Source organism: Notamacropus eugenii, chromosome 4, assembly GCF_028372415.1.
Source record: "Notamacropus eugenii isolate mMacEug1 chromosome 4, mMacEug1.pri_v2, whole genome shotgun sequence".
Taxonomy (NCBI): domain Eukaryota; kingdom Metazoa; phylum Chordata; class Mammalia; order Diprotodontia; family Macropodidae; genus Notamacropus; species Notamacropus eugenii.
The window spans coordinates 409,874,752-409,897,110 of NC_092875.1; the positions used below are offsets into that span (position 1 = coordinate 409,874,752).

At 36.4% G+C, this 22,359-nt stretch overlaps 1 protein-coding gene across 1 annotated transcript in view; it reads right to left on the bottom strand.

Moving 5' to 3' along the window:
* Positions 1-22,359, bottom strand: part of ITGA2 (integrin subunit alpha 2) — a 135,573-nt gene that overhangs the window by 106,687 nt on the left and 6,527 nt on the right. The window contains exon 2 of the mRNA XM_072605657.1: positions 5,743-5,863. Coding sequence (XP_072461758.1) covers positions 5,743-5,863 — 121 coding nt within the window. The remainder of the gene's footprint in view (positions 1-5,742; positions 5,864-22,359) is intronic.

Genomic DNA, 22,359 nt, shown 5'->3' on the forward strand with positions numbered 1-22,359 from the left:
GGACAAGAAAGGTTATATGTGAAAAAATTATCACATTATAAGTAAAATAAGGTTAAATGAAAATAAAATGTTAATTTGGGAGTCTTACAAGAGAACAATAGGAAATGACTGACCTTAGGACAGAAAAAGATTGGCAGGTACGTTGCCATTTCCGGAGCTAATTTCATAGTTTATAAATACAGGAAACCTCTTCTTTGCAAAAATGAATAATTATAGGTGTGTAACTGCATATATTATCAAACTTGGTTGATGAGTTGGTTTGTTTTGGTGCCTTTCTTTTTGATAGTCAGGAAGATTTATTTGTTTGGCCCACAGAGCTGTAGTTGAGAGTATAAGGAGTTTTAACTACTAAAAAAATTTCTTGACTATTCCTAGACCTGTGATAGGGAATCTGTGGCCCTCTAGGTCCTCAAATGCATACCTTTGAATGAATCCAAACTTCACAGAAAAAATTAAGAACTGCACTTGAGGACCATTCTGTGAAGTTTGGATTTGGTCAAAGGGATGTACTTGAGGACCTAGAGTGTCACATGTGGCCTTGAGGCCACAGGTTCTCCACCCCTGTCCTAGACTATCTCAGAAGCCTAAGTTACAATATTAATTTCCTCCTCAAAAGAAAACACACAGTAAGGATCATTAACCATCTTTTTTGCCCTATTCTCCTCCAGGCCACCTTAAAAGATCTAATTCAGGTTTGTGTTTCAAGTCAGACTAGCAGGCCAATGATGCCTTAAAAATAGTCTTCCCACTTGCTTGCTGATGGTTTCAACTCCTTGAATGATGGAAAAAGCTTTTTATTTCACAATTGGATAAAAGATATGACATTTAATGCTTAATTTAAGTAGCAATGATGTGACTGAGGGTTGATGACAGTAGTCATTCAAACTAGGTTTAGTGGTACCAGATGTCTTCCTGTTTTGATAAGGCAGAGGAGAAGAAAGACAAGAGGACAGTGACAGAAAAAGGACTGGGGTGTGGGGGGGGGGAGTGGGGAGGAGGAATATAAAGAGAGGAGGCGAAGGAGGAAGAAGATTCCTTTTTTTATTTTCATTTTTTTGCTGTTTACTTTCAATTAGGAGGAAGACAACTAGAAGTTGTTTGGTTACATTCTTGTCGTGCAGCTGCAAATACAGGCAAGTCAGTTCTGCATGATGTACAAAGTGTTTTTTTCTTCTTAATGCGGTCAACTTTGGACAAAGGAGCATACTCTTTTAGCGGCCCTCGATACCATCTACTAGCAGACAGATATATTTACCTGTTGCCTAAAGAGGGGTGAAGCAGTCTCCATCTCCAGTGGAGAAAGCTAGGGGATACGTAGAAAGGACATAAATATGAAACATATTTGGTATAGTGTTCATATACACAAATGAATATTTTGGCAATTCATTTCTGATCTTTTAACAGGAAAAAAAACCTCCTTTGCTAAAGTGGTGAGCTCTGAGTATGAACATGGTATATACCATTAGATTTGTTTGATGGGTTGTTTAGTTTTGGTGAAATTCTTTTTCTTCTTTTTTATTTGTTATTATAAGGGATAGCTTACTGAGAAGAGGAGGGATATATTTAGAAATAAAAGTGAAATAAAAAACAAAACAAAGATGTCAATATATTTTTAAATTAAAAAACAACACAAGAAAAACTCAACATTCAAAATCCAGTCTCCTGAAGTTAAAATAATAGTATTACCGTCCTAAAACAATGACAAAACATTCTTCTTGTCTTTCTGTTATCATTTAATTTAGTTATTGTAATCTTTTCAAGAGGATGAGGGTTCTCTCTCAATATCATTTCTTTCTTAAATGGGTTACTGTATTATCAGTTATATAAGGGTGGATGACTAGGCACAAAAGCTTATTTTGAACCAGAGAATCTCAATTACATTTAGTCAAGATACAAGACTACTAGGACCAAGGAACTGAATCCCATTTACTAAACTTGGAAAGGAGTTGGGATTATGTATTTCCCTATCAGATTAGTATGTGTTTCCAATGTGATTCCAGAGGACTTCGGATGAAACCTCTTATCCACTTCCAGAAAAAGAGGTGATAGACTCAGAATGAAGACAGGAACAGTAAACTTTCAGAGGAAGCAGACCTTCATGAATGTATTACTATATATAACATCCATGTCCCATCTTGGTGTCTTTGCATAGCCTATTTGCTATGCCTAGTGGTACTCTCTGTGTACCTCCACGTTGCAGAAATCCTAGCTTCCTTTAAGACTCAACCCACATGCCACCTCCACAAGGACTATCCTGACTTCTCCAATAAATTACTTTGAATTTACCTGGTATCTTTTTCAATCAAAATATGAACTTGAGGACATTGTTTCTTAAGTCTACCTATTAACATATTTGTTGTCTCCTCCACTAAAATATAGGTACCTTGAGGGCAGGGAGCCATTTTTGCCTCCCCAGAGTGTGGCACAGTACCTGGAACACAGTAAGTGACTAACAAACATTTGTTAATTGATATTCAACCATGAAAACCCCATCATACTTCAGAATATGTCCCATACTCTGCTTCAATAATATCAGGTAATTTTATAAAGATCCTTCCTCTTAACGGGTTACTCATCATATTTTACAGTTATGCTTTTTGTTTTACATCATATTTATTCTCAAATATATCCTTCTTCTGATAGAAAAGGCACTGGATCTACCTACAGCTAAAGATCTTGAGTTCATATCTCAACTGTGACACCAACTAGCTGTGTGACCTCAAGGAAGTTACTTAACCTATCTGACTTCAGTTTCCTAACCTGTAAAATAAGGGCATTGGACCAGATAGTTTCTGAGTCCCTTCTAGATAGAAGAAAAGAGACTAGTACTCCTTCAAGTATACCAGTGTTTCTTTGTTAGGGGATCAAGGACAGCCCCCGCTATCTCATTTACAAATCAATTTGCTTAGCACACTCTTTTCTTTTTTTGTAACATGAAGGCAACTTTCAGCAAAGTTCTGGTCAAATGAGTCCAAGTTTCAAAAGCAAAGTTTTACTATAATAGGATCCTCGTCAGTGAAGAAGGTCATTGGTCTTCAAGGTAAATTGGATTCCAAGCTTTGTCATTTGAGGAATTTTGACAAATAAGCCTTGATAAGAGAGGTCATCTCTATAATAACTAATACAAGTTTTGCATGGATTACAAGTTGATGCAACACTATTAATTAACTCATACTTCGTGGTGTTATCTCAGATTTTAACAATCACATGAGAGTGTGATTCTTTTTATGACCTTTACAATGCAAGACATAAACATTCAAGAATGTTGAGCAGGTAACGCCACTGTAATTGAACTGGCATTATAGTCCATGAATCCACTATTTAAAGAAGAGTAAATTTCAACACTCCTACTCCCTACCTACAATATTAGGGCATCTACTTTCCATTTCAAATCAGTAGGTTCCATGGAAATCTTACATGAATGACTTTCAGGATTTTTTAAAATGGAAAATGGAAGTCACTAAATAGGGCTAGGATTTCCACCTGTAAAGAACTCTCACTACTCAAATGAATCTGAGATGTAATTATTTTGAGATTTCTCTTCAATGATGCAGATTGTAACTCATCCCTGACCACCTGTGTGGTCTCCTCCATGAGTTTCCAGAAGTTCACCTCCGAGGATCCAACCATTTACTGTCTACAGGCTTCCTTGATTCCTCCTGATGTCAAGAGAGTACCAGCAGAGTTCTCCGTCCATTTACCTGTCATCTTCTCATTTTGGCTTACAGTTACTTGACAAAATCCTTTTCTCCTTCTCTTCAGAGTTACTTGTTGGTTTTAATGTGTTATCGCCACTCAGACCCACTACACAGCTTTCTATCATCCTATGTACTCATTTTTATTTCCTCAGAAACATAGATGTTCCAGATCTCACTGACAAACAAGAGACATGCACCTCTAAAAGTTTGTATCAAAAAAGATGGACTTTGGCTATAAGGAGAAGCTGGGGAGGGGAGGAGGGTGTCATTAAAAGTGCTTTATAATTTCCCAAAAGCAATTCCTCCAGCTATTCTCCTCCTCCTTTTCCACTCTGGGCTAGGCTCATTATCTACCTCTACTCTGTCTAAGACATATATAAGTATAGATATATAGTTGTTGAAAAAAGCTCTATGGAGCATTTATATGAATACTGAAATCTAAGCAATAGACATTTTTCATCCATATAAGACTTGTTGTGTGGATGTCAGGCCAAACTCCTTTGAAAGATGATAGATCTTTCCTAGAAGGCTCTGCACTGTTCTGGGGCTTAATGAAATCAACAAAATGTCACCTGAAAGCAGAAGCATCTGGAGGATCTCACCATCTACAAGGATTTACTCCTGTCCTCATCCTGGCCTTTACACTAATTCTCCTCCATCACATTGGTCAACACTTGATGAATATATTGCTGTTTAGCTGTTCAGTCATGTCTGACTCTTTGTGACCCCATTTGGGGTTTTCTTTGCAAAGATACTAGAGTGGTTTGCCATTTCATTCTCCAGCTCATTTTACTGATGAATAAAGAGGCAAACAGGATTAAGAGACTTGCCCAGGGTCACACAGTTAGTGTCTGAGGTTAGACTTGAGCTCATGTACTCCTGACTGCATGGCCAGTGTTGTATTTACTGTGCCACCCATCTCCCTCTTTGGTGAGTAGACATCTCCTGTTTTATGCCTTGCCTGTTTATTAACAAGGGGAATCCTAAATAGGTTTATTTCTTTTATTATATCTTTTAAGGAATGCTGAATGATTTTAATATCTGGGTGGGGGACACCTTATTGTAAAAGAGCCTGTAGGATGTTATTTTTTTCTTCCAATTCAAATAACTTTTCATACCCAACAATCATCCCAATAGTATCTTATATTCTCTAAAGGGCAGAAGGATAAAAGAGACTCCCTATCCTTTTGTCATTAACTTACTTACAGTGAAAAGGAGAGACGGCCTTGTTTTCTTTATATAATCTTCATTCAAAGAAGCTCCTGTGTACTTGGAGCACAGAAAGAAACTTTGTGGTTCAGTGGAAGGGGGACCTTTTTCTTTTTTGCATGGATACGCTAGACCTTAGATGTTTACCACTGCTCTTTGCCATCAACCCCAAAATAATGACTGAGCAAGACATGCTGTGAGTGAAGGTGGTAAATGGGGAACATATGTAAATCTATCCAGAGGGAATCTGAAGAGGAAAGGGGGAAGAAATGAACATTTATATGGCATGAACTATGTGCCAGCACTGTACTAAGCAACTTTTTTCTCTTACAAATTCTATCTCATTTGATCCTCATAACAACCCTGTGAGGTAAGGACTGTTAATTCCAATTTACAATTGAGGAAACTGAGAGAAGCAGAGATTAAGTGACTTGACCAGGGTCACACAGCTAGGAAGTGTCTGAGACCATTTATGAACACAGGTCTTCCTGACTCTAGGCCCAGGGCTCTATCCATTGCATCACGAGCTGCCTCCCACCAGTAGTATTCTACCACATACAAAAGGATCATCTGGACTCGGCATTGCAGCAGTACTGCCTCTCAACACTTTCTTTTCAATGATCGGAGAAAAAAAAATCTTAAGATGTCATTAGAACATCAACTGTCAGAAGAAGAAATAGGAAACATCATTATACACACATTATCCCTACACTTCAAGTGGTGAAATGTTTTAATTCCTACAAACTTAGCATTGCAATTATTAGAAGATTCTCTTTTTTAAAATGTCAGTCTGTATTTTTTAGCTGCCAACACAAAATAATTAAAGTTGCCTTACCAGTTGCCATTGGTATTTACAAACTGCTGTACCGCATATCCAAACTGCTCAGTTGAAGGACCATCAAATATTTTTGCTTCCAGGAGACCAATGTTGTATGCAGCACAATAACTTAGAAGAGCTATTAAGAGGAAGAAAAATATATTGCTATAATCGCAAGTATAGGTAGAATTTTGTGGGAGACTTTTTAAAAATGTACAGCTCTAAAAGTTAAATAGAAAAACACAAGTTCTTCCTCACCAGTATTCACTACTTTACGGGAATAACCTCACAAAGCAATCCTTCTTCATCCAACAATGGGTCAGCAATTGCAGATTCAGGTTTTCGTTTGTTTGTTGGGGGAGGAAGCACATGCCAGGCTTATGATTCATCCATGTGGGGAACTATCTGGCTGGGAACCTATGTTAACCATGCAGATCAGCAATTCATCTGTAACGTAGGCTTCCACATAGTTGCTGGGGTCATTGAGAAGCAGAAACATAACTTGCCTAGGGTCACATTATTTTCTGTGTCAAAGACAAGATTTGAACCCAAGTCTGAGGGACTTTCAGGCTGTCTATCTATCTACAGACTCCATTAAGCTTTCTCTCATTCTTTTTTGCTTTTTAGTATTCAGCCTGTGATTTATTTGCTACCAGACAGTCTCAGAGAGCTGCCTGAGCTGCCTGCTGTACCAAGTGAGGAAGGATGCAAAGACACCTCGATACCATGATGTGACAAACCTGAGGGGCAACTTTTTACAAGACAGTCTTAAAAATTAAGAAGGCTCATCAATACAGTAGCTAATCCAGACTCCAAAAGACTACTGATGAAGCATTTCTCCCATCTCCTGACACAGACGTGATGGACTGTAAGGGCAGAATGAGATATACATTTTCAGACACAACCAATACAACTCAAATTTGTTTTGCTTAACTATACTTATTCGTTGAAATCAATGATTTCTTATTTGCGGGAAGGAGAATGGGGGGGAGAGATAGTGATAAACATGCAAAAGAAAAGAAAAGAAAACTGTCAATGAAGCATTTATAAAGTGCACAGAAGGTAGATGGAAGTTCAGACAAAAGGAAATCTTGATACTACCATGTTAAATATATACATATATAGGCTTAATGTATTTGTATGTATATATTTACACTTTATACCTACAACATATGTATATGTGTACATATAGTTAGTTTTATGTATATATTTAATATAAAAGGCATCTAGGTGGAACAGTAAATAATGTGCCAGGCCTGATGTCAGGAAGACTCATTTTCATAAGTTCAAATGTGGCCTCAAACACTTACTAGATGTCTGACCACAGGCAAATCACAGCTCTGTTTGCCTCAGTTCCTCATCTGTAAAAATAAGCTGGAGAAGAAAGTGGCAAACCACTCCAATATCTTTGCCAAGAAAGCACCAGATGGGATCGTGAGGAGTTGGACGTGATTGAAACGACTGAATAACAACCAAAATGTGTATGTGTATATAATGCCTGCTATAAGTCAGGCACTGTTCTTAGCACTTTAGAAATTCCATTTCATTTGATCTTCAAAACAGCCCTGGGAGGTGGGTGCTATTATTATCCCCATTTTACAGATGAGGAAACTGAGGCAAACATAGGTTAAATGACTTGTGCAGGGTCACACAGAGAGTAAGGATCTGGGGCTGGATCTGAACTCAAATCTCTCTGATTCCAGGCCCCCGGGTGGCACAGTGTCATTTGACTGCTGCTAAAATAAAATACATGATGACTGCTAAAAAAAAACAAAAAACAAAAAACAGAATACCACCATAACAAAGGTATTATCTATAACTTTGAAGAAAACACTTTCAGTTACGTGGTTAAGTTGAAAGTCAGATTAGAAAGGACTGAGAAATGAATGAGAGGGGAGAAAGTATAGATAGCATTTCTTAAAGTTGTAATAGGTTAACTAAGTTCAATAAAAGCAAAGCTATGATAGACCTCGCTGGCTGCCTTGTGAAGCAGTCTATTTTTGATTAAATGTAAGTGAATAGCTGTAAAGAGCTTTGCAAAAGATCAACAAACCCCATAGCTCGTGTGTGTGTGTGTGTATGTGTGTGTGTGTGTGTGTGTGTGTGTGTGCACTGCTTCTTAAATATAACAAGACCAAAGTACTCCTATGGATTTCAATATAACTTGTTCCACCTAAACATTAAAAATAAAAATGATCATTTTGTTACAGTCAATGCCTTCTGGAGTAAAGACTTTTATTTTTTTAATAACAAAAACAGAGTATATAATTTTCTTGATTAGAACATTAGCCTATTTCCAACTTGAATTTCAGAGAGTAAGTTTCCCAGATAGCAATTTTTTTCCCCATTCTTAACTTGGTGCTTGAGGTACTTAAATTACTTCCAGCGCTGAGGACACTTAGATTCTCTTCGATGTGTCTGAGAGGTCAGGCTGCCAGTTTTCATGACTTTGGGAAATTTAGTGGTTTTAAGTTTCTATTTATAGAATTAATTCTATAGGATACTGAAACCAATTTCTGAGATACCTCTAAATGGAAAACACCTTAGCACTAGCACTGGGAGAAAAAAGGAAGGATTGTGCTGGTTTCATTCAACTATCCAAATTGAATGAAATACAGAAGAAATGGAATTTGGGTCGGGAGAATCCATATGACCCCCATCTGTAAATGCATAACATAAGAATATGAATTTTTCAATATTGGGTCATTCCAGGGGTTTAGTTCATTTGACACCAAAGAAACTAAGGATATTGATTTATGTGTCCTTCAAAGGTTAAAAACAGATACTTTAATATTATTTCTAATAAGGTTTTATGGGTAGACTTGTATGAACTGAATCAAGTTAAGTAAAAAGAATCAAAAGAACAGTTTATATTATAATAATAATATTGTAAAGATAATGAAGTTTGAAAGACTTGATAACTCTGATCAACACAATGATCTACCACAACTCCAAAAAGCTCAGGATGAAACATGTTATCTATGGCCAGAAAGAAAACTTATAGACTCAGAGTACAAATTAAAGGATATTTTCTTTTCTTTTTCTTTCTTCTTTTTTTGGGGGAGGGGCGAGAATATGACTAATGTAAGAATTTGTTTGGCATGACTTCATCTTTATAATTTTGTTTTTCATAATTTTGTAATTTGTTTTTCTGTCTTTCTCACTGGGTAGGGTAGGCAGAGGAGGGAAGGAAAGAATTCAGAACTGAAAATAAAATTTAATTTAAAAAATAATATTAGACAGATTGATAAACCTTGTACATACTTACAGAATTTGAAGAGAAAAGAAGCTACTTGATATTATTATTAGCATAATTGTTAAGACGTCTAACATTAGACCTTGGATGGAAAGCCATGTGCTGAATTCACAGAAGTGCTAGAATTCTGGAGCAGAAAGGTACCTTGAGGATCATTTGGTCCATCCTCCTCATGTTATAGGTGCAGAAATGAAGGCATTAAGAAGTTCAGAGATTTGTTTTTCGTTATTTTATTCAGCCTGCTGAGCAAGGGCCACAAGGGCATAATCCTCACTTAGGCAGATGGTTTTAAAGTCCTTATCAGACTTTAAGTCCTTATCGACAATATTTTCTGAATATATCAGGCACCCCAAAAGTGTGTTCACACATGTCTTTTCTCTCTCTTTTCTCACTAGCTCCCAAATTCCCTCAATTGGCCTGAATTATTTTAAGTATTCATCCATTTTTATTTGCTACGTTTCTTACCAGATCTTTATGTTTCCCTTAAAAATCAGATGAAAGAAACAATCTGCTGTACTTAGAAGTGGAAGTTCCTCTAGGTGTCAAACACATAATCTACACCACTTCCAAGTCCCCCTGAAATAGATTAAAATGCAATTGGGAAATATTTCACAAAATAAGTAAAGGTACAATAAAATGTAGGTAGTTTTAATACGTGGTTTTCTAAGTCAAGGTGAGGCTTACAGGTATCCTTCTATATAGTTCCATGGCTACCATTTCAATTTGAGTTCAAGGTCACTGCCTCAGAAGATAGTGCTGCTGGTGCTGAAGCAAAGCTGAATCCACAACTAGAACTAATATGAAGGAAGCTGCGGTTGGCCAGAGGTAGCCCCAAGAACCTGCTTGGTGCAGGCTCTGTGAGCTTATCGCCAGATACTCTTCTCCCACAGCAGGTCTTGGGAGAAAAAAGCACAGAGAGGTCACGCACTTGCCAAAGGTCATCGATTGGCTGAAATATCTTCTTTCCAGTTCTTGGGCCTGGACTAAAAGTAAAACTCAAATGCCATTTCCTCCAATAAGCCTTTCTCAGAACCTTCCTTAACTGGTAATGATCTTTGTTCTCCTCAGCCAATCCAAAGCACTCTGTTAACAGCTTTCTTATATATTTATGTTGTTGGGTAATTTCAAAATCCATTCTTTTTTTTTTTTAAATTTCCAGATAGGAGGAAGCACCTGTGCTAAGAAAAGTCATTGATAAATAGACTCAGTCCCTGACTTCTTAGGGGCTTCAATTTAGTCAGGGCATGACACAAAGTAGAATGTGAAAGCAAGATAAGTGCTCAGGAAAGGGAGGTTTCCTTCCTAAAACAGGTGACAGTTTTATCTGTGCCTGGAAGAACAGGTACGAATTTCATAGGTAGAGCTACCATTTTAGATAGAGCAAACCACAAGGGAGGGAAAAATACAGTTAGTGTTCTAAGAATGGCTCTGGACACATCTGGAAAAGGAAGAACAGTCCAGTTCAGCTGGAGCATAAGGTACTTAAGGAATACTGGGAGAGAAGACCAAAAAAGCTAATTCAATGATAAGCTAAGGAATCTTAGGACTACCCAACTCTATCATGTCTACTATAAAAGCTCAAAACACCCACTATAATTGTTTCTTAAATCCATTTATTATGACAAGTGTTTCCCCAAAATTCAATGATTTGTTTTCCTTAATGATTCTCAAAAGTGAGCTTCCATTTGGCAGCTTGTTAGTCTCCAAATGGCTGAAGGAGACAGTGAAATATGGCAGAAGGAATTTTGGACAAGGACTCAAAGCTCAAGTCTTACTGGAAGAAATACAAAAAAACACCATCTCATGGATTCACTTTCTATTTTTCCACTTTTCTTTCTTAAATTCCTTCTACATGAAAAGAAAAGAAATCCAGCTCTTTCAAAATAGCACATTTGTGCATTTACCTAGTAATCTCTGTGTACTACTCCACTGATTAATCTTTTTAACAATATATTTCTCACAGTAAATTCATAGAAGCTGGAAGAACAAATGGAAATAAACTGACAATATTTTTTTCCATAAGATCTCAGAATATCCAGAGCAGTCTTCTACTACGCTTTAATGCAAGTTTTTTCCAAGCACTTTAGATCCTGCTGATCTCCCTCTTCTCTGATCTCTAATAATTCTTATTGTTTACAATACTCATTTTGTCACTATACTATTGACATGTACTATTTCATGTGTTTATCTTATCTTTCCAATTATTTACATTCCTCTTATGTCCCAACCAAGTCTAGCACATCTCTAGTTTAAAATAGGAGCCCAATAAATGCCTTTTAAAATTAATGAGTGAATGAATAGGATGGATGGATAGATGGTAGACAGTTACTTTGACTATGTAGAGGTAGAAATTTCCCAGAAATGTAGGATAATATTTTGAAATCATTCAGGAACTAGTTTTTAAAAAGCTTCACCTACTCTATCAATAAGGGGTGCCCCTCAATATTCATGTCCTCTTTCAGTAAACCAATCAGCCAACAAGTATTTACAGAGCATTTTCTATGCGTCAATGTGAAGCATTGGGGACAAAAAGAACTCATGTTCCAGTAAGAAAAGTACGATGGGAGGAATATGCTTTTCTGTCAGAAACAATGAATATAATGGATACAGAGAAGCATATAAAGACTTGTATGAACTGATACAAAATGAAGCAAGTAGAACCGACAAAACAATACATATAAAGACTATAACAACGTAAATGGAAACAACACTGTCGCTGTTCAGTTGTTTCAGTCACATCCGACTATTTGTGACTCCATTTGAGTTTGGGGGTTTATTTGTTTGGTTGTTTGTTTGTTTGTTTGCCAAAGATACTGGAATAGTTTACCATATCCTTCTCCGGCTTATTTTACAGATAAGGATATTGAGACAAACAGAGTTAAGTGACTTGCCCAGGGTCACAAAGCTAGTAAGTATCTGAGGCCAGATTTGAACTCAGAAAGATGAGTATTCCTGACTTCAGGTCTGGCATTCTATCCACAGTGTCACCTAACTTCCTCAGGAAAACAGTAAAAGTAATAAAAACTGAATACTGCAAAATTATAATGACCAAGTTTGGTCCCCCAAAAAGAGATATGAGCAGGTAACTCACTCTGCTCCTTAGCAGAGATGGGGAACTACAGATATGAAACAGTACTGTCAGATGTTTTGATAAACTATTTCCCATGCTATTTTATTTTTTGTTAGAAGAGACGACTCTGAAAGTGGAAAGTGGACATTACAGAGAAAGGGAGCACTATGTTTTCAGCCAAGATAGCCTTTTTAATTACTGAAAGGAAACCTACCTTACCACCCTGAGCTGGTCAATTTTAGGTACCAAACAAAGAACTGGGTACCCATTAAAGGATGACTAGAAAAGAATAATGCTTAGTTTCTTATTCAAGGCTTTTAAAAGAGCCTTGAGAACTTTCAGTTCTCTCTGGGGGTACTCAGACCCTTCAACATGATGGCTGTTATTTATACAGGCCAACTTAGGACATCATGGAGTTAGCTTTTTTCCTTCCAATCACCAGTAATTATTGACGTCAACGAATTCTTGCTCCGGATTTTCTCTTATACCTTGGCAGCATTAATAAACAGATAAACAATAATAAGTAAAATTTTCTTTTGATGTTTCTGAGTAGAAAGTCTTTAGTAGAACTTTATATTTTAGTGATTTTCACTTCACTGACCCTTGTCAAAGGGTCTATATCTTAAAAAGATTCAACTGACCTTTTACCAATGAAGTTTCATGTCTGACATATTGTTAGTCCATCCGTACTGAAAAAGCATATACTGTTTGGGACTAGCCATATGGGAAGAGCAAGGGATAACCAACAGATAGGCAGTGGATTCTATGTGTATCCTGACCAGGAGAGAGTGAATACAAATAAAGTTGACACTTTGGTAGACATCCTATGGCAAACATAAGAGAAAACAAGAGTGACAGAAGATGGGCAGGCATGGATGACTTATATCTGCATCCATCATGGAGATGACAGATCCATGGAGTATTGAAGATGTAATACATTTGGCTGCTACCCAATGACGCATATGCTATTTTCAAATATTTCTACTGAAAGTATAGGAGGTCTTGTGATAGATGCAAACCCAATCATACAAGGTGTGAACTGATTAACATCACTTTTTTCTCTCCACTATTGATCTAATAAACTTGCTAACAAAAGAGTGGGCACATTGGATACTTCTTTCCTAATAAGGATAAACATTATCCTTTAACCTCATGACCCTATCTTTGCCTAGGAACAATTTTATGAATCTTCTGGATCTTATACGTCAGTTATTGTTGTATTCAATAAGTGTTTACAATATTTAAAAGGCTTATCTTAAATTATTTCTTCTAATAAGTCAATTTATTTAGCTTGCTTTTAGTATTTTGCTACTGACATATTCATAGGCCCATAAGGATGTAATAAAATGCAAAACAAATTCCTATTTAGTTATCTAATCTCCAACTACCAAAGAAAACAATGACTGTGCAGTCAGCTAGAAAAAAAAGCAACTGTATTTGAGACCAGCAAAATCATCCTTTCCCAGGCATGTTAAATACAGAATGACAAAGTTATAAGGAGGTAGGACCCCACAAGAAGATTAATAAACAGGAAGCAGAATCATTCTTCTGCTAACTCTGATAGTAAGTAAAGGAGAACCTCAAACCACGAAAGTTTCTTCAAATAGAAGTTTGTCTTTGCATATACTCTAACAAAGAGACACAGGTCATATCAAGATCCTTTGAAACTATTCATAACCACAGGAAATATTTCTTTCAACATCATTGTCTTTGAGATCAAAGACAAATGACAGCTAAAAAGGGTTAGAAAAATAGCATGTTATAGGTATAAATTACATATACTTCAAGCAATTACTAGACTAAGTTCTATGACATACACTTTTTTATTGTTATGCTTTGAAAAAACAGTCCAAAATGAAAAGCACAAGAATGACTATACCTGTTGTGCATTAAGATTTTATGTCCAAAAGATAATTTAAGACGGAAGTGGAGAGGGGAAGAACCTAGCTATGAAAAAAAAAATTGTGACTTCTCTATTAATGATAGCAAAAAAATATTAAAAAAATGTATCTGACCTGGATGTGTTCAAAACCTGGAGTGTGGCTAAATAAATTATGATATTAAAAATGATAAATATATACAAGGTGATTGCAAAACTAAATCAGAACCAGGATTGTATATATGGACTAGGAGTGGAAAGAGAGGGGGAAAAATCATAGATATTGTAGTCAAATCTGAAAGTGAATACAGAATGAAAAGTGTTTTCTTTGCATATTTGCTGTCTGTTAATCCATTTGATCCTACCTTATTGGAGACTAAAAATTTTGTATAGGATATTGCCCCCTATCTAGGATATATCTCTATCTATCTATCTATCTATCTATTGATCCATCTATCTTGCTCATTGCTTTCGTTGACAATAAACATTTATAATAAATCTCTTTTTGTTTCCAAAATGATTCCTATAGTTTTTTTCTGATGTAAAGCAGCACAATATCCCTTTTCACCTAATCAACAAATCAATGAGTATTTATTAAGTACCTACTATGTGTTATCATCCATCAACAATAATTAGAAGACAAGATACTTAATCAAATTTCTAGAGAGCATTACTTTTCTCAACCACTTATAATTCTGATCAGTAAACAGCATTACATATCACCATGTGATTGTCTACCTAATGAACAGCAAGTATACACATGCATTGTGTTAGTAGGTACTTAACAGCAGCAAAGTACGGGACCTGGGATTTCATTAGTATAGTGAAATTCCAGAAGAGGAAACTCCCTCTACTAATGAAGATCACAGCACCTTTTCTACAACTAATAGTCTTAGACTTATAAAAGTTCTGGGTTTGTTTTTTTTTTTGGTCATGGATAACTTTGGCAGTCTGACAAAGCTTATAGACTACTCAGATTCATGTTTTTTTAAGTTGGCAAAATAAAACACATAGGATTACAAAATAAGTTAATTATATTGAAATACAGTTATCAATTCTTTAAAGTTTCCACACCCCAAGTTAAGATCTCTTACCCAGGAATGTCTTAGAGCAATAAGAGGTTGACTAACTTGCCAAGAGTCACCTGGCCAATGGTGGGACCAGAGTGAAGGTTTTCCTGGATCTAAGACCATCTCCAATCCAATCTAATACATATTTATCAAGTACCTCCTATGCGCCAGGCACTGTGATCAGTTCTGGGGATACAATTAATACCTCTTCCAGTTTCAGGTACTTAATAAAAAGGTATTTTAGTGAACATTCAACGTTTTATCTATCATACAATAAGTCAAAATCTACTCAACAGAGAATTTCCTTAATGAACCTTTATCCCATATGGAATCTCTTAGGTCCCATCTGAGGATCTATGAAGAGTTACAAAGAAGAGGATACATGGTCACTGCCTTCTAGAAGTTCATAAGCAAAATAATGGATGAGATAGGACAGATACTGATGACACTGCATAAGGAAACCATGCCTAGGAAATCAACTTTCACTTGTTGACTGAAACCCAAGCAGAAATGGAATGTATAACCAACCACAGCTGTGGGTTTAGACTGAAGGAGTCTTTTAGAATCCCTAATTACCTTCAAAGCTTAGATTAAATGTTACCTTCAAATGCTATCAAATGTTAGATGAGGTTGATTTCACTAGTTGCTATTACCCTGCTCTCTCATCATCTTGTATTTATGCATTTTATTTGGATATTTTTATTTATGTATCACATTTATTATACATAATATAACATATATGTATTATTTAGCTATATATTTATGTGTATGTATACATACACACAAAAATCTTTTAGCTGGAGGAATAAAGGAAGGACTCGAGGCTGGTGGCACCTAAGTGGGATTTCAAAGGAAAAGCTAGATCTCAATCAACAATTACGAACTCATCAAGTGCCAGGTACTATGACAGATTTTAGGGATACAAAGATATAAGTAAAAGTCCCTGCCCTCAAAGAGGAAGAGACCTATATATACATACATACACATACATGTATGCATACATATTATACTCATGTGCATTATACATATGCAAGTATATGTACACCTATATATACATAATACACATGCACATACACACATAATTATACACACACAGACAAGCATGTATCTGTGGGCATTGTACATAAAAATCAGAGATGGAGTGTTTGTGTGCAGAAAAACAAAGAAGTCAGTCTAGTTGAACTATAGAAGGTATTAAGAGAATAGATAATAAAGTTCAAAAAGTAGGTTGAAATTAGGTTTTAATGGGCTTAAACATACAACTTAGGGAGAGACTGATGCATGTTGAGTAGAGCAGTGACTTGGTCAGACCCATGTACTTTAAGAAAAGCACTTTAGCAAATATATATGGAAGATGGTTTGGAACAGGGAGATATGTGAGACAGGAATACCAATTTGAAGCTAATATGCCCATTATCTTTGACCCACAGATTCTACTACTTGACACATACACCAAAGGTGTCAATCACAAAGGAAAGAAAGAAAAGGCGGGGGGGTAAAGATTCTTATATATGCACCAAAATATTTATAGCAGCATTTTATGGTAGCAAAGAATTAGAAACAAAGTACATATGATAGGGAAGGACTAAATAAACTGATATGTGAGCATATTGGTGTGAACATTATAATGAACATGATGGCTACAGAGAAGCTTGGAAAGACTTAAATGACAATTGATACAGAGTAACCTAAGCAGAGCTGGGAAAATAATATACACGATCTCTTTAAAGAATAACAATCCCCCAAACAACTGAAAATATTTGTTACAAATCACAAAAAAATAAGCTTGGCCCCAAAGAAATGGTAGGAGAAGACATTTCCCCCTGCTTTTTTTGCCAAAATGAGAGGTACAGAGGAGTGTAACATTGATAATAACAGTTTTATCAATACATTGAATGGTTTTTCTATTTAACCTTCTTACTCTTTAAAAAAAAATCATTGTTATAAGGTAGAGTTGTAGTATGTAGGAAGGGGAGAAATGCAGGGGATATGAAAACAAAAGATATCAATAAGGTATTTTTCAAAAAATCCAGGCAAAAAAAGATGAGAGCAGGCACTAGAGTGGTGTCCCACTGAATAGAGAGAAGGGGATGGATGTAAGAGATGTTGTAGAGATGATATTGACAAGATTCAGCAACTCACTGAATATGTATGGTGAAAGAGAGTGAAGTCAAGAATGTCTTTGTTACACACCTGGATAATGGGAGGGATAGCATCTTTCAGAGAATAAGCAACATAAGGAGAGAGATGTGTTTTCAGGGAAAGGTAATGAGCTGTTTTTGCCCATGTTGAGTTAGAGATCCCTGTGGAAAATCCAGCTTGAAATGTCTGATAGGCAGTTGTTGGCAGGGGATTAGAGCTCAGGAGAAAGATTAAGGCAAGATATGTAGACCTGAGAGTCATTTGTGTACAAATGATAATGGAACCAATGAAAACTGATGTACATACCAAGAGATTTAGAGAGAGAAGTGATCCCAGGAAATAGCCTTGAAGAATACCCCCCAAATAAGTGTAGGATATAGATAATGACCATGCAGAGAAGACTCAAAAGGAATGAGTACACTGGTAGAAAAAGAACAAAGAGAAAGCAATGTCACGAATGAATGAGTGAAAAGCAGTTAAGCATTTTATTCTTTAAGTACAGAGCAGAGACAGCATATGAGAAGAGACAATGTTCAACTGTGATAGAAGTTGTAGAAAGGCAAAGATATGAAAATTGAGAAAGGACATCAGATTTCTCAATTAAAAAAATCTTTAGAAATGTTGGAGGGAATAGTTTCATTTGAGTGGAAAGCAGATTACAAAGGGTTGAAAAGTGAATGAGAGAAAAGAAAGCAGAAGCAAGGGCAGTCTTCTCCTGCTATGTACTCCCCCAGCCAAGAGTCTGTCTGTGAAAGGGAGATGCCATATAGCACAATAGCTTGTAGAGATAGTATAGTCAAGTGAGAGTGTTTCTTTGTTTATTTTTCAGGACAGAGGAGATACAGATACATTTGTAAGCTACAGACAATGGGGAAGGAAATAATAATTAGAGAGTAGCTAAAGATTGGAGAAGGTGAATGTTTGTAGGAAAACTGCTGGAAGAAACAGAAGGGGGTAAGATTAAAATTACAATTAGAGGAGCAGGCCTTGTTGAAGAAAGTCAGCTCTTGATCAGACAGACTACAGTAAAGGAATGCAAAATATGGTAGGGGTTGATTACTGGAGTTGGTGGGGGTGAGAATGGGAGAAGAGGAAGCTCCCACTAAATGGTCTCAATTTGTCAAAAAAAAAAAATATGAAGAGAGGTCATCAGCTGAAGGGTGAGGGAAGGGGTGGTGTTTGAAATCACAATGGAGTGACAGGGAAGTGTTGGAATAGCCAGTTTGGAGACTGCAATAAAGTATCAATTAGGGAGAAATAAAGGACTGCCTTGTTGAAGTGAAAACCCAGTTTAGATTAGCTAGCATAAATCTGAAGCCATTTCTTCCAGCTCCATTCAGCAGCAGGCAGGTGATAGAAAGACACTCACATCACAAAATCAGAGATCTGAAGAAAGTCTGATATAAAAACAGAAGACAACATGTGAAAATGCAAAGAGCACAGGAAAAGATCAGAAAGTAGAGAGTCTAGTTTGGGTGAAAGTAAATAGATGACAAGGAAATTGGCTAAAATGTCCATATCCCTTAACTCAGAGATTCCACGGCATTGTATACACCTCAAGGAGATCAACGAGAAAAAGAAAGGCTCATATGCACCAAATACTCATAGTAACACACTTTTTATGGTAGAAAAAAGTAGATATCCATCAATTGGGGCTTGGCTAAGGCAATCATAGTACATAAAAGTATGAGAATATTACTCTATTGTAAGAAGTGACCAGGATCATAAATGGAAAACATATAAACTGATGCAAAGTAGAGCCAGAAAAGCAATATGCACAATGGTTAAAGCAATATAAATTGAACAAACAACAACAAAATAATTGTTAATGTTGCAAAATTATAATAAACAGGCTTGGCCACAAAAAAAGTTATGAAAAGATATTTCCTCCCCACTTTTTTCAGAAGCGGGGATCTGTTAAGTGTGGAATGTTTCTTATAACTTCAAAATTTGAGGATATATTTATTAGTTTTGCTGAATATTTTTTCCTTCTTTTTATTATAAGGGATTACTCTCCCAAGGTGGGGTTGGGGAGTCAGGAGAAGAATACAGTGGGAAATGTAAATGAGCTAAAAAATAAAAATAATAAAAATCTATTCTTTAAAATAGAAACTGAGTGAATGAATGTGGTATAGAATAAGAATGATAAACTAGGCTAAAGACAAACTGTGGCCAGCCTAAACCAACAGGCAAAAGTATTTGTATTTTAATGTGGGTAATAGGAAATCACTGAAGGTTTTGGATTGGATTATTTTGGTAACTGTGTGAAGAATAAATACAAGAGGTAAGAGACTGGTGGCAGGGACACTAATTGCAAAAGATAATGAGTACAGGTGGAAAAAAGATATCAGAGAGGTAGAATCAGTAGGGACATAATGAGCAAGAGAAAAGGAAGGGTCAATAATAAATGAAGTTTTGGGTCTGGGTGACTGCAAAGATGGAAGTCATCATCGTCCTTCAATAGATGGAAATCAAGAGGGAAAATGTTTGCTTTTGGAAGGGTTGCAAGGATGTGGATTGATAATTCCTTTTAAGGCATGTTGTGTTTGAGTTGTCAGGACAGCCAGACAGAGATATTCAATAGGCACTTGGGCACTAGTACTGAGAGAAGTCAAGACTGTCAATCAAGCTTTGGACACCTTCTACATACAGGTGATAACTGGAGTCACTGAAGTGGATAAGATCAGCAAGTCTAAATCATTAGAAGCACTTCAAAGTGACCTGGAGAAAATGTGAAGAATAAGTAGAAATATACACTGGTGATGGAATTAGATTAAGCATACTTGGGATAAATAAGAGCAAGGAAAAGCCAATTCTCTCAGGGACAAGGGTGGTCTTAAATGTTATATTAAACCGAGATTAACTTTAGCTATAAATTCCCATTTTTTTCATGATGGCAAAGGCAAAAATGGGTAGTCCAGATCTATGATTTCACGGGTTTAGGTAATTCTTTATGTGGAAAATTTAAGTACCCATGCAGATCTGTGCTAAATTACTACTTTAGGGTTTTGGAATATACCCTCTGCCACTAATTTTGTTCATCCTTCACACAAAATACCAAAATAATCCAATCCAAAATCTTCAGCAATTCCCTATTGCCTATATGTTAAAATACATTTTGCCTGATGCTTTAGGCTTCCCACAGTTAGTTTTCAACTCAGTTTATCAGTCTTATTCTACACTACTTTCATTCACTCAGTTTCTTTTTTCTAAAGAATAGGGAGTTTTGTTTTGTATACTCAGCACCTAGCACAGTGCCAGGCACAGAGCAACTGCTTAATGAATGCTTATTGATGGATTAGAGAGTTGCCCAAGGCTTGCCCATTGTCAACCAACTAGTATGTGTCTGACTCAGGTCTTCCTAACTCAGAGACCCTGGCATTCCATCTGCTAACACTATCTCTGCTCCCATTCCCAAATATCATCATAATAATAAAACAAAAAGAACTTGTATATTCAAGAATTGTAGTCTGTCATCTTTCAATGTGGTCTACTAAGATTTTATTAAGAAAGAACATTTCATTTCATAAATCCAGCTAGTCACTCTTTTGATTCATGGATTATAAACAAAGTTTGCTATTTTTATTCTTTTCTGGAAAAAAAAAATCTTTGGCTGTGTGACTTCCTCTTCTGCCTCCCTCCCTCTTTCTTCTCTTTCTCATCCACCCTCAAACAAAATTCCATAGATAAATATCTTTAAATGCCTATATATTGCAGCAAGCTATTTCCATCGGGGATTTTTCCCAGAAAAGATCTTCAAAATCCTTACTGGAGACTGAGGACTTGAATAATTCAAAGCTAAAGACTGCAGAGCTGAAATCCCACCAAGTGTACACACACTAGGTTTAAAGTGTTTGTTGCAAATTAAGACCCAAAGATAAATGGACAATGTGTTGAGATGGTGTAGCCTGAACTGTTCTGAAATGAGTCCAGCTTCTGTTCTGTCTGCATTTCTATAAAGTAACCATGGAAATGAGATCAAGCCTGAACAAAGAAAAACAAAGGCTACCTTTAAATGAGTAACTGAAAATGACAACTAGGGGAATGTGGGGCTTCTGCCTGCCAGAATGCCTTTGTTTGGGCAAAGTGCGATGAAATTGTTCTTCTAAAATTGACAACTGAGCCTCTTTTTCCACTGTGATAAAGAGATGATGTATCACAACTTACGTATTTTCTGTAAAAAACTGTCTGGTCATTTCACACTACTAAAAGTAAAAATTGTATTTTTTGTTACAAGGTAGTATAGGTGACTAAGCAGTACAGAAGGAATACTGCTAGACTCAGAGTCAAGATGACCTGAATTCAAATCCATCCTCTGATCCTATTAACTATGTGACCCTAGGCAACTCTTTCAACCTCTCTGCACCTCAGTTTCCTCATCTGTACAATGTGGATAAGAAGAACATGGAGGTGTTGTGAGGATCAAGTAAAATGACACATATAAAGCATTTTGCAAACTTTAAAGTGCTGTAAAAATGCTAGCTATTATTATTGTTGCTGTATTCCATCATATTCTAGCTCAGAAAATATTTTAATAACATAGAGAAATATCATAGTAAATACTTCTTTAAACACTTTCTGTTTACAATGCTAGCACTGTTTGCATCACAGGAATGTTGTGAGTAAAAACTGTGTAAACTGTAAGGCCCTCTGTAAACATTAAATATGCTACTACCGCTATCAAAATGATCTAACAAATGAAAAATAACTGGATTGAGGGAAAGCATGGGAAGGGAATTTGTTGCTGCTGTTCAGTTGTTTTTCACTGCTGTCCAACTCTTCATGACCCCATTTGGGGCTTTCTTAGCAGAGATCCTGGAAGGGTTTGTCATTTCCGTCTCCAGTTCATTTTACAGATGAAGAAATTGAGGCAAACAGAGAAATGACTTATCCAGGGTCACACAATTATTGAATGTCTAAGGTCAGATTTGAACTCAGGAAGACGAATCTTCCTGACTCCAGGCCTGGCACTCTATCCATCGCACTAGAGATCATCTAATGCAAGCCACACCTGAGCAGTAAATTTTCTTTCAGCATCTCTGACAAGTAACTCGCATTTGAAGATTTCCATTGACTCCCTTTCCATTTATTTCCATTGACTCCCAAGAGATCACATTTCACTTAGGGACATCTATAATGGAAGGGAAGGCTTTTCCTTATATCATTTTAAATCTCTGCCACTTTCATCCACTGCTCCTAGTTCTTCCTTGTTGGGGAC